This window comes from Abramis brama (genome assembly GCF_963993115.1).
Source record: "Abramis brama genome assembly, chromosome: 24".
Taxonomy (NCBI): Eukaryota; Metazoa; Chordata; class Actinopteri; order Cypriniformes; family Leuciscidae; genus Abramis; species Abramis brama.
Genome location: NC_139986.1, coordinates 2,189,529 through 2,202,767, shown reverse-complemented (window position 1 = coordinate 2,202,767; position 13,239 = coordinate 2,189,529). Strand labels below are relative to the sequence as shown.

Below are 13,239 nucleotides of genomic sequence, written 5' to 3'. Positions count from 1 at the left end.
TATTTGTGCTGTCTGGAGCCTGTAGTTTCTTCCTGTTCATTTTTTTTGTACTTGCTCAAAGAGAAGGTCTGTAGTCTCATTCCACACTTGTCAAAACTTATGAAAGTTTGTGGTGCTATCTGGATTTGATCAAAGCCTCAGTGCTAAGTGTTAAATTTAAGCACATAACATGTAATTGTTGCATGAATGATTCCTCAAACCCTGTGGCTGGTTGAGAGGAGGCATGATATTACTTTTCTAAGTGATCAGACTCACAATATTCACTTTCTGGATGATAAAACAGATGAAAAAAATGTCATAAAAGTGCATCTATCCATCATAAAAGTGCATCTGTCCATGATAGACTTGCATTGAAAGAGCCATAACTAGAGACAAGACTATGTGTTACAAAGGGATGAATTGTATAACGAAATGCCATCTCAAATATTTCACTCCCGAGAGCCTGAAACTCTCCTGAATCCAACTTCTCTGTATTTGGAAAGCCACAACCCCAAGATAGTTCCCGGCTTGGAATGATCCAGACGGCAAAGTCATAATTTAGAGTTCCTGTCTGCCGTTTAAAAGCCCTGCTGTAAAACAAACACCCTGCGTCCCTGAGCTTCAGATTCATGAATGTTTTTCTCTGTTTTTCCCCTTTCCACAGGAACTTAAAAACCTGATTCCAAAGTCTGCTGTGGGAACGCTTTCAGCAAACTCCAGCAATGTTATCAATCTTATTATTGATGCATACAATGTGAGTAGATAAAGTTTCTTTATACAGTAGTGGCCAAAGGTCATGTCCGGAGGGGATATTAGTTTTTAATGACCCTACAAGTTTGATTAAACCATTCAAATATAAGGGAAGTGTTCTTGAGGCAAGAACAAAACACTAAACTTAGATAATTGGACACAAGTCAAACTAAAGCTACAGGTTTCTGTGTGCATAGAAAAACACAAAGCTCTCAGGAAAAAGTAAACAATATAATCAGTTATTAATATTTCATTAATTATCTCGTTTATCATTTCTTTGTAGGATAGCCTGGCCAAAAATTATGTTACACAATTTTCCATGTTTTTTTGCGTTATTATCGGCTCCAGGCACAACTATGCAATATGCTTACAAAGTCTTTAACTCATCTTTAATAATATTTGAATGAAGGGTGAATTCTCTCACTTTTGGCCACTACTGTTAATATCTCCAGTATATAAAGGACTTGGACTGATTTATGTTTTCTCAGTCTCTTTCCTCAGAGGTGATCCTGGAGAACAGCAAGCTTCCCGAGGGAGTGACGATCACCTATCAGTCACGCTGTAAGAATGGACTCGTGAACGAGGGAGAGAATGGGCGGAAGTGCTCCAACATCTCTATCGGAGACGAGGTGAGTTCAAACCAGTGTGATGTAAAGTGCATCAGAAACCTGTAGCCTGTTGTTCCTGAGCCTTTTTCTGTTTCCAATGAATCCTCAGGTGTCGTTCAACATCAATATCACAGCTCAAGGCTGTCCCAAACAAGGCAAACCGGAAACCATTAAGATCAAGCCCTTGGGCTTCACTGAGGAGGTCGAGATCGAGCTCAACTTTATTTGCGAGTGTGATTGTCACAAGCACGGCATCAAGAATAGTGAAATGTGCCATAACGGCAACGGGACGTTTGAGTGCGGAGCCTGCAGGTGAGTCCTCAGATAACTGTCCTGGATTTGCTTAGGCTTATAAAAATGCATGAGTTTGGTTAATTGCTAAATTATTCATTTTTGTCCTGGAAGCTTAAAAAACCCTGCAAATGCTCTGCTTATACATACTTACGTATATATACTGTATATATATATATGACACTGATGGCACAAGCTGATTGGCTCTGCTGATCCTGCAGCCAATGAGATCGCTTGCTCAACATTTGAATAGTCAGGTTGAGTGTTTGCTGTAAGAGTTCTTCTAAACCCTCCACCTCCCCAGCTCCACCTGCCGAGATCTGATACAGGGTTCATGTTTGTCTATTCATGCAGCAGCCGCAGATCTTACACATTTTAGCCTATTTTGGGACAATTTTTTAATGAAAATCTAGTACATTTTACCCCAAAATTCTCAGTACATATATAATAAACAATGCAAATAATAATTAACTCTTTCTCCGCCAGCGTTTTTGATAAAAGTTGCCAGCCACCGCCAGCATTTTTTATGATTTTCACAAAAGTTTTGTTGTATGAATATTTGAACATGCAATATATCCTGCTTTTAAACAAAACAACAACAAAACAAAAAAAATCTAGCTTCATGAATTCTTTTTTTTTTTTTTTTTATCAACACATAAAAAAAATCATAAAAAAAAAAAAGTTAAATTTTGAGCAAAAAGCTGAGAAAATCATGTTTTTGTCAAAGATCTCGTCCGGATCGGATTCAGAACGATGATCAAAACACAGATGGAGTCGATCGAGTCCATCAACACCTCAGAGCTTCTCAGTCCTGTAGCTCGTCCTGGTCGACATTTCATTCTGTAACGTTAGGCAGTTTTGATTTATATGATGTTTAATGATGATGATTGTGTTATTTTACATATGCTATCGCTTGTTTCTGCTTCTTCTTCACCTGTGTTTGATCAGGAAATCCTGTACTCTTTCAGAAAATGCCTTATAGCGCCCCCTACCATATAACAGTGAAAACACAGAAAACTGTAAATATCCATCAATGGCGGGGAAAATCTCATTCACATTATCATAATTGTCCAGATAATTTTATTACTTAGTATCGTTGTAATTCTAATTATTTACATAATACCTTGATTTACTGTAAAAATATAATACAGTGATTATTTAAATCAGCATACAATACAATACAAAGTCAAAGAAAATAATGTCACAATGCAAAACAAATATAAATGTTTGCTTTATTGAGAATACAGTTGATTTTAGGGTTAAACATGACACTGAATCTTTGATGTAAAGGATATTAATTGCATTAGTCAGAAGGTCTGTCTACATGAGTGTGTGTGAGCCGTTGTTCTCAGCATCTTCTCAGTCCTCATCGTGTCCTTTCAGGTGCAATAAGGGCCGTGTGGGCAGGCAGTGTGAGTGCCGGAAGGACGAGGTGTCCACCGAGGACCTGGACAAGAACTGCCGCAAAGACAACGGCACGGACATCTGCAGCAATAACGGCGAGTGTGTGTGTGGGACCTGCGAGTGCAAGAAGAGGGAAAATCCTGAAGAACGTTACAGCGGAAAATACTGCGAGTGTGACAACTTCAACTGCGACCGCTCCAATAATAAACTCTGTGGAGGTACTGAAACAGGAAGCTTTTTCTTTTTTTGGACCACCAGCGCATCACTCAGCAGACTATTAATAGAGGAACAGGCGTTGTAAAGGTAGAAAGCAGCACTGCAAAAAATGCTTTTCTTACTCAGTATTTTTGTCTTGTTTCCAGCCCAAATATCTAAAAATTCGTAAATCAAGATGCATTTACTAGATGAGTAAAATGCCATGAGATATTATGTCTTATTTTCTAGGGAAATAAATCAAAATTAAGAGAGTTGTTGCTTAAAAAAAGCTAAATTATCTGCCAATGGGGTCAGAAAAATAATCTTATTTCTGTTTGAATGAACAGATTAGGAGATCATTTGCATGATTTAAGCAACAACTCTCTTAATTTTGATTTATTTCCCTAGAAAACAAGAGACAATATCTTATGGCATTTTACTCATCAAGTAAATGCATCTTGATTTACGAATTTTTAGATATTTGGACTGGAAACAAGACAATAATACACGTAAGAAAAGCATTTTTTGCAGAGCAGATACATTTAATTCAATTCAATTCACATTTATTTGTATAGCGTGCTTTTCACAATACACATCATTTCAAAGCAGCTTTACAGAAAATGCATGAGTCCACATTACAATTTACAGTGATCTGTTATCAGAAGTAACTGTCTAAGTTATGTATTTCAGAAATGTACATATACAAAATCACAGTTAGCGAAAAAGGTTTTAATTTAAACAATGTAATAATTTAATGCAGAAACACTGAGCTCATGAATACTTGTTTGTTAACAAATAATTATGACATTCAGAAAGATGTGGCATTGGTGATGTGGATTGGCAGATAAATGCAGTTGCTGTGCCGTTTCTCCTGTAGGACACGGGCACTGTGAGTGTAGGGTGTGCATCTGTGACGCTAACTACACCGGCAGCGCGTGCGACTGCTCTCTGGACACCTCCACGTGCTTAGCCTCCAACAAGCAGATCTGCAACGGCAGGGGGGCGTGCGAGTGCGGGACCTGCAGGTGCACCGACCCCAAGTTCCAGGGCCCCACCTGTGAGATCTGCCCCACCTGCCCCGGCGTCTGCACCGAGCACAAGTCAGTCAAACACACCACCAGTGTGGGACATGTTGACCTACATGGACAAAAGCTGAAATGTAGCACAACATATGTGACCCTGGACCACAAGACCAGTCACATGGATCATTTTTTTTAAATTGAGATTTATACATCATCTGAAAGCTTTCCATTGATGTATGGTTTGTTAGGATAGGACAATATTTGGCTGAGATACAACTATTGTAAATCTGGAATCTGAGGGTGCAAAAAAATCAAAACATTGAGAAAATCTCCTTTAAAGTTGTGCATTTATGTTGGCGATTGTGCTGCATTCACTCACAAAAATACATGTTTTATATATTTACTGTAGGAAATTTACAAAATATCTTCATGGAACATGATCTTTACTTAAAATCCTAATGATTTCTGGCATAAAAGAAAAATCGATAATTTTGACCCATACAATGTATTGTTGGCTATTGCCACAGATATACCCGTGCGACTCGAGACTGGGTTTGTGATCCAGGGTCACATATGCTAATCACCAAACTAATATCTAAGTATATGGTATAAACAGCACAGCTTAACAAAATATATTTTTTCACAATCAAAATGTATTTGACTGAATGCAAAATATGTGTTGGACGATATAAATATTTTTGCATTAAAAACTGACACAGTAGGTCACATGGCATCTGCAGTACGTCCGAATTTTATTCATACCACACACACATTGATACTTTTTAACAGTCGCGATGTAAATTCAAATGTAGCGACTGTTTGTTTACGCTCTAGTTCCGCCTTCTCAATGACATCACGCACGTCGTTAAAGACGGCTAGTGATGATTGGTCAGGACGCAACGTGTAGTCTGACATGTTTCTTGTCCATGACACGACAAGAATTTAGGAATCAATCACATAATCTGACTCAGCGACTATCGTAACACATAAAAGTCTTGTGTAGTCTGAACCCGGCATAAGCAAACGGTAAAGAATGATTGTTGGCTGAACTTAAAAAAGTAAGTATTCTGGTTGCCTTAATATTTTGACTTTATTTAAACTAAAAATTTGAGTTAATGTAAATCAACCGAAACTCTAAGTATTATATGAACAACATTTGTTGATTTGACAAAATATTATTTTTTTCAGTGTGCATATTAGTCATATAGATTTGGCCATTTTTAAAATGTTTTTAAAGATATTTTCAGATATATACAGATATATAATTTAAACTTTTTTAAATGTTTTTGGAAGAAGTCTCTTCTGCTCACCAAGCCTGCATTTATTTGATCAAAAGTACAGTAAAAACAATAATACTGTGAAATGTAATTTATTCCTTTGATGGCAAAGCTGAAATTTCATCTGCCATGAAAAACTGTACAAACTCTCAAAAAGACAACGGACAACTATGGTGGACTTTTGGTCAGAGTTCGTACATTGTTTGTCAATGTCAGCCCTATTTCTTTGTGAGATTGTAAGCAAAGTAATGTTAGATTTAAACTCTCAGTAATAAATACCGTTGCCTTCTCCTTTGGTGTCCGTATGGTGTTTCCATCTTTCACACGCCTCTTGTCCTGTCGCAGGGAGTGTGTGCAGTGCAAGGCGTTCGGCACCGGAGAGAAGAAGGACACGTGTGAGCGAGACTGCAGCTACTTTAACCTCATCGTGGTGAAGGACCGGGACAAACTCCCTCAGCCGGTGCAGGCCTTCCCTCTCATGCACTGCAAAGAGAGAGACGCCAACGACTGCTGGTTCTACTACACCTACGCCGTCAACAACACCGAGAAGGAGGTGCACGTGGTGGAGGTGCTAGGTGAGCGTCACTCAATCCCAGTCTCAATCTGAATGTGCTTTGTTTTGGTTTTGGTTTTATTTGAACATTTACTTACAGAATACGAAAGAGCCAGCCAGGGGTTCAGGGACGGACAAATATTACATCACATTTTAATTGAGAGAAAGAAAGAGAAGAAAAAGAAATAATAAGAAGAAAGAAAGAAAGAAAGAAAGAAAGAAAGAAAGAAAGAAAGAAAGAATAATAGAAATTATACAAATAAATATTGATTAAACGGATCACATAAATATAACAATCCTCCCCACAAAACATAAAATAATCATATTAAAGACAAATTATACAAAAACTTCAAAAAGTGAGCATACATTCAAGGTTTTAGTAACCTTTTCTGTTACAGGAGGTAGACAAGGATTTAATATAGACCTTAACATCTTCTTGAAAGTGAGAAAAAGTGGGGGTCACTTTCATAGTTTTACATTTGTGGATAAAGTATTTTGCACACAAATTAATTAAGTTATAAAGAAAATAAACATTTTCATATTGCTTCTCAAAAATGAAAAACTCAAACAAAAAATCCTTGAAATAAAGCTCAAAGTCTTTCGCAATGCCAGAAAAGATGCAAGAGTCTCTATACTTAATTCAAATTTTGACACAATGAAAGTTTTAACAGGATAATACCGATGAATAAGATTAAAAGAAATCTCTTTGACCTTATTTACTGTACCAATAGATACTTGTTAGGAATAGTCCAAACCTTCTTCCACTAAATATTTTCCACTAAGTTGTTCCATCTTGAAATGACATGAGGAGTGGAAACTCAATCATTAAGAAAAAGAAAACGCATATCTCTATTATTGTTGAACGTGTGTGTGTGTGTTTTGTGTGTCAGAGTGTCCGGCGGGTCCTGACATCATCCCGATCGTGGCGGGTGTGGTGGCAGGGATCGTTCTGATTGGTCTAGCTCTGCTTCTGATCTGGAAACTGCTCATGATCATTCACGACCGCCGCGAGTTCGCCAAGTTTGAGAAAGAGAAGATGAACGCCAAGTGGGACACGGTATGTAAAAAATAGAATGAGTTTTAACTTATATAAAACTGGACCAAGATGCTTCAAGTTCCTTCAAGTTTTTAATCCGCCCAAAATCCCCAGATTGTTTCATCAGGAGTGTGGTTCTCCTGTTTAAGAGCACGGTTTTTAGGAAAGCTGTGCTGACTTTAAGGTCTGGTCCTGGAACTGAAAGGAAAGGCTTTTGGATTTTCAAGGCCTCATGGTTCTGGGTGTGTCGTGGCCAGTTGAGGTCAGTGTGAGACTCGCTGCTGCCCTCTGCTGGATCACTGCACACCATCACCCCGGTGCGCGTCGGTGAATACAAAGTTTAAACAAACAAAAAATGTTTATTTAGAAAAATCTGTACTTGCAGATAATATAATATTAATGAAATAAAATACGACTTAAGTGCACTTAAATACTGTACACAGTAACACTTTATTTTACAGTGTCCTTGTTACATATGTTACATGTACTTATAGTAATAACAGTAAATTATGCATAATTACATGCAACTAATGTCAAATTGGTTACACTTTATTTTAAGGTTTCATTGTTACAGTGTAATACTTTTAAATACTGAGTAATATTAATTAACTACATGTATTTACTATAGGGTTAGGATTAGGTTTGGTTTAGCGTAAGTTGCATGTAATCATGCATAATGATTATTAATTACTATTGAGACTATGTGTAACAAGTACACTGTAAAATACATTGTTATCGTCAAATTAAATACATTTTAAGTACATTTTAAATGATAATGCTTTAATAATCTTTTGTCATGTTTTAAAGAAGGACATTTATTTGATCATTTTAAGTGAAGTGTTTTTTTCCTGATATTACTTAGTTAATATATTTTAAATGTACTCAATTACAAAGGTGTATTTACAAATATATTTAACTACATGACTTACAAACTTCAATAGAAATGACTTTAAAGTATATTTTAGTTTGCCATAAATGCTTGTCAGTATATTCGCCAGTATATTTAAACTGTATTTCAAAGACAATAGAAGTAATTATGAAATTACATATAAAGATGTACTTAAGTGGGTCAAAAAACAATTGCATAATTGCATTTAATATTATTCTAAACTATAATACATGTTCATTTAATTGCAATTAACGTTCAATTACGTGTCCAAAAACATTACATTCAGTTCACACTTAAGTATATTATTTAGTAGTATATTATTTCTGTAATAACTCTTTTTAAAAGTTTGCTGAATTGTACTTCTTTTACACAATGGTATTCTTAGCAGGGTTCCCACGGGTCATGGAATTTCTGGAATGTCATGGAATTTTAAAAGGTCTATTCCAGACATTGAAAGTCAGGGAATTTTATATATTTTTTGTCCAAGTCATGGAATATCAGGGAATTTAGTTTGTTGCTTTAATTTAGTTTGTTGCTTTAGTTTCCATTTATCAAAATTTAATTTTTCTATACCGATTTTTTTATCTCGCTGTTTCACACATCTTTCTACGGAGCCCCTGAGGGGACCTTTGCAAAAAAATAATAATACAGACTTTCACGTGCACAAGAAACTATTGCGTGCTCACGAGAAAGTTTTGCGTGCGCACGTGTTACAATTTCCGGTTTGGTTATAGTGTCATTACTACAAATGTGGGAAAAGGGATGAGATGAGAGTGTGCTTGGAGCATGCCTCCAGAGATTTGTCTTATTATAGGGAGGTTGTTTGTGGACTGTGCTTTACTGTAAGAAAAAAAGCATGAATATCACATAGGCTAAATGAATATCAGGTCCCACATCATGGATTACATAATCAGGGAGAAGCCTATTTCTTTTCGTTTTGAATTGTTTCGTTTAAAGACATTTCAAGCTATCTTCAGATGTATTTCTCATGTATGTGAGGCATACACCGAGTTTTGGTTAATTTATGATGAGATGCGCTCCAGTTCACGTGCAATGCAAGTGACCCCCGCACGCCTCCATGATTATATTGTCTGCTATATATTTGCTTCTCATTTATTAAATACAGGCAATTGGTTGATGAAAAATTTATTAAAATTAAGATACAATTTATACAAAACGAAATTCACTTTAAAGAAAGGCTTTCTACAAAATAAAACAGCTCGGTGCTCCGCAAAACAGCAGCCTGTTTTGCCGTTCATTATAGGTCATGGAAATTCATCTTTTTAGTCAGTGAAAGTCAGGGAATTTGACATTTGGTTTAGAGTGGGAACCCTGTCTTAGACAAGCACAGTTCAAAATCTGCTGAGAAACAGGAAATGAGGTATGATGTATTTAAGGCTGTGATACGGTTCTTACGGGTGCATAAAATCTAATCTTTAATTAGATAAGAATTATAAATAGTGTAATTCATTGAAATATTTATTTATTCATTTATTTATTAGATTCCCACCATGAATAGAAAATATTACTTTCAGTATTAAGTTAAACAAAGTGGAGCTTCAGATTTAGTTTTATGAGCAAATAATTGGATACAAAACCGTTTCATGTTTTATGCTGTTACCATCTCATTGCATCTTTATTCATACTTCATTCTGTTGCTGACGTCATCATTCAGTATGCATGCTTTCCTCCTTTTCCTTTCATGCTCATGAAATCTGTCCATCTCCCTGTGATCACCATCTTTTGTTCATCATTTCAGCTCTTCTGTTGCTTCATCTGTCCTTGATCTGTTATCTGTCCCTTTCCACTCTCAGACAGAGAATCCAATTTACAAGAGCCCTATTAATAAATTCAGGAACCCAAACTATGGACGTAAAGCTGTGGCTCTATAAGTTTGTATATCTCAATCCTCTTTCTGCATGTGTGTGTGTGTGTGTGTGTGTGTGTGTGTGTGTGTGTGTGTGTGTGTGTGTGTGTGTGTGTGTGTGTGTGTGTGTGTGTGTGTGTGTGTGTGTGTGTGTGTGTGTGTGTGAGAGAGACAGTTTCTTTACCAGATCATCATTTATCCAACCATTTTTGTATATTATTTATATGTAGTTCAGTCATGAAACTCTAGAGGGCGCATGCTGATCGGTCCCAAGCAATCGCATCATTAGCTCATGGCTCAAGCTGATTGGCTCTGCTGATCCTGCAGCCAATGAGATCGCTTGCTCAACATTTGAATAGTCTGGTTGAGTGTTTGCTGTAAGCTCTATCAGAGTTCCTCTGAACCCTCCACCTCCCCAGCTCCACCTGCCGAGATCTGATCCAGGGTTCATGTGTGTGTGTTAATTACAGGCTCACAGCAGCGAGTCTGAGGATCTATTAGCAGTAGCAAGTCAACTCTTGCAGAGCAACAGCAGATCAAGTCCACCAAGACCAAATACATTAACATTGCCATGTTCAATAACATGCTAAAACTATTGTGAGAGTTGTCATCATTTTCCAATCTTGATGTGATACAAAAGGTTTAAAGGGATACTCCACTTTTTTGGAAATAGGCTCATTTTACAACTCTCCCAGAGTTAAACAGTTGAGTTTTACCGTTTTCGAATCCATTCAGCCGAACTCCGGGTCTGGCGGTACCACTTTTAGCATAGCTTAGCATAGATCATTGAATCGGACAAGACCATTAGCATCTCTCTCAAAAAAATGACCAAAGAGTTTCAATATTTTTCCTATTTAAAACTTGACTCTTCTGTAGTTACATCGTGTACTAAGACTGATGGAAAATGAAAAGTTGTGATTTTCTAGGCTGATATGACTAGGCAGGGGCGTAATTTGTGGGGGGGTTGGGGGGGAGATAACCCCCCCAATATTTAAATCTATGCATTACAACCCCCCCCAATATTTATACCATGATCACATGAAAAATATGCAGACCCAAACTTCAACCCCCCCAATGTTCAAACCAAATCTACGCCCTTGTGACTAGGAACTATACTCTCATTCCTGCGTAATAATCTAGAAACTTTGCTGCCGTACCATGAGTCCAGCAGGCGTAATGATATGACACAGTGCCTGAAAGTAGTCGACCCTATAGTCTACCGAGCTGGGGACTATTTTCAGGCGCTGCGTCATATCATTACGTGTAACTACAGAAGAGTCAAGTTTTAAATAGGAAAAATATCGAAACTCTTTGGTCATTTTTTTGAGAAAGATGCTAATGGTCCTGTCCGATTCAATGATCTATGCTAAGCTATGCTAAAACTGGTACCGCCAGACCCGGAGTTTGGCTGAATGGATTCGAAAACGGTAAAACTCAACTGTTTAACTCTGGGGGAGTTGTAAAATGAGCCTATTTCCAAAAAAAGTGGAGTATCCCTTTAAGCATTGGGTAAAAATCACTAATCGACTACAGCATGAGGATTGTACGGTGTTGTGCAATATTTAATCAGAGTTTGACTTAATATTTAGCTTTTTCTTCACTGGATATCAGTGTGTTCATCAGTAAATGCTGTAAATAAATGTTAAAATGCTGCATGTGTTGTTTTATCTGCACTTTCTTAGGGTGTAAATGCATTTAGAACTGTACTGTATTTTTGTTTCTTATTTTTAAAGATATTATTGTATTCCTTTCACAGGGAGAGAACCCCATCTACAAGAGCGCTGTCACAACTGTGATCAACCCCAAATATGAAGGAAAATAATGACATTGGTTTCACGTGCAAGAATGTTTTGGAAGGGATGAGTGTGCAGAATTCCTCAGTTTTCCTTTAAATGGTTTGTTTTTTTCTCATTGTAATGTCATTCTTTTAGACCAGTATCGTAGCTCTGTTTAAGGAAGTAGTATTTTATGAAGAACTGGTTGCCTCTCGTCCCTTGCAAACGTGTACAGGTTGTATAGTCTTTTTATTTACCCCAGTATCTCTTCTTTTTACCCCGTGTACATTCACACATCCTCTCTTCTCGAACACAACAGATCTTTGTGCCTCTGCATAAAGTGTTTAAGGGTTTCACTTTAAATTGTAGTGTAAAGGAAACCTTTTCCCAAAAGATTGCAAAAACTCCTCACATGCTATTTTAAAACATCATATGATTGTTTTGTTTATAATCTATCTGCATTCAAACTGCTTCATCGCTGATGCTGTCAGTCATATGTTGGCATAAGAAAACTATGTGACCAGTGTATATGTGATTTTATTTTGGGGGGAGTTGATAAAAGTTTGGTTTAACATGCTGATAATCTATGCATATTCATTTACTGTCAGACACATCATGCATTTCATGCCTTTGTTTTTAGAAAGTGAAAACGCAGTTATTTCCCATGTATTCTTGCTCTTAGAAACGCATTATGACACGTGTTTTGTCGTCAGCTGCAAATGTCTGTGTATGTCATGTGTTATGAAGGATTATATGTTGAACTATCATGTGTCTCTTGACGAGTATCAGTGTATTCAGGTGAAATCCTGGAGTTTGTAGTCAATCGGTGTAGAAAGCCAAATGTCCTTAAACGCTCGTTAGAAATGAGCATAATTATTGGTACCTACAAATTAAATTTTAAATGTTTTCGGATAGTATATTTAAAATAAAAAATGGAAGTTGTAATTTACACATTTGATAAAGATCTTTGCTACAAAAAAAAAAAAAAACATTTTGAGAGAGTTATGTGGAGAAAATGAAGAATTAGAGTGTATAGTTTTTTTTCTAAGGTTCATATCATATGCTCAAAGGTACAACAACCCTGTGTTTTTACTTATTTGATTTGGACATTATAAGCAGACTTAGTCATTTAAAACTATTGGAATGCTTGAAAAAATAATAAATATGAAGCTGAAGGATGATAACCAGTTAGTTACTGCCGCAACACCCAATGTAACTTGTTTTTTAAGTGCCTTTTTTCTGGTTTTCTCAATATTGCAATTTTGAATTTATTTATTAAAACAAAATCTAAATGATTGTGATCTTGTCTTTCTTTCAAAGTGGTAAATGCATTTTTAGCATTATTTAGGGTCACTGATATATGCGCTTACAACTATACTATCAAGAATCATAATCTTGATGTATAAACCCTTATATTTATGAAAAAATATATAGGTGTTAATTAAAACATCACTTCACTGCTATTATGTTTATTATTAATATGTTAGTTTATTCTCAAATACAGTATAATTTCAGAATATAATACTACCATACTATACTATTTTTACAGTATGCAAACTGTGCTTAGTATGCAATTTGTAAAATTGCATAGAA

At 36.4% G+C, this 13,239-nt stretch overlaps 1 protein-coding gene across 2 annotated transcripts in view; it reads left to right on the top strand.

Moving 5' to 3' along the window:
• The window catches only part of itgb1a (integrin, beta 1a), a 37,701-nt gene extending 24,759 nt beyond the window's left edge, over window positions 1–12,942 (top strand). Inside the window, exons 9-16 of one of the 2 annotated variants that reach the window (XM_084102664.1) lie at window positions 644–733; window positions 1,218–1,358; window positions 1,447–1,649; window positions 3,012–3,250; window positions 4,105–4,327; window positions 5,872–6,101; window positions 6,970–7,136; window positions 11,628–12,942. In XM_084102664.1, coding sequence (XP_083958790.1) covers window positions 644–733; window positions 1,218–1,358; window positions 1,447–1,649; window positions 3,012–3,250; window positions 4,105–4,327; window positions 5,872–6,101; window positions 6,970–7,136; window positions 11,628–11,693 — 1,359 coding nt within the window. In that variant the 3' untranslated portion in view covers window positions 11,694–12,942. Of the gene's footprint in view, window positions 1–643; window positions 734–1,217; window positions 1,359–1,446; window positions 1,650–3,011; window positions 3,251–4,104; window positions 4,328–5,871; window positions 6,102–6,969; window positions 7,137–9,818; window positions 9,912–11,627 lie in introns of those variants that run through there. The other variant, XM_084102665.1, reaches the window with a different exon arrangement.
• The last annotated feature ends 297 nt before the right edge of the window (window positions 12,943–13,239 follow it).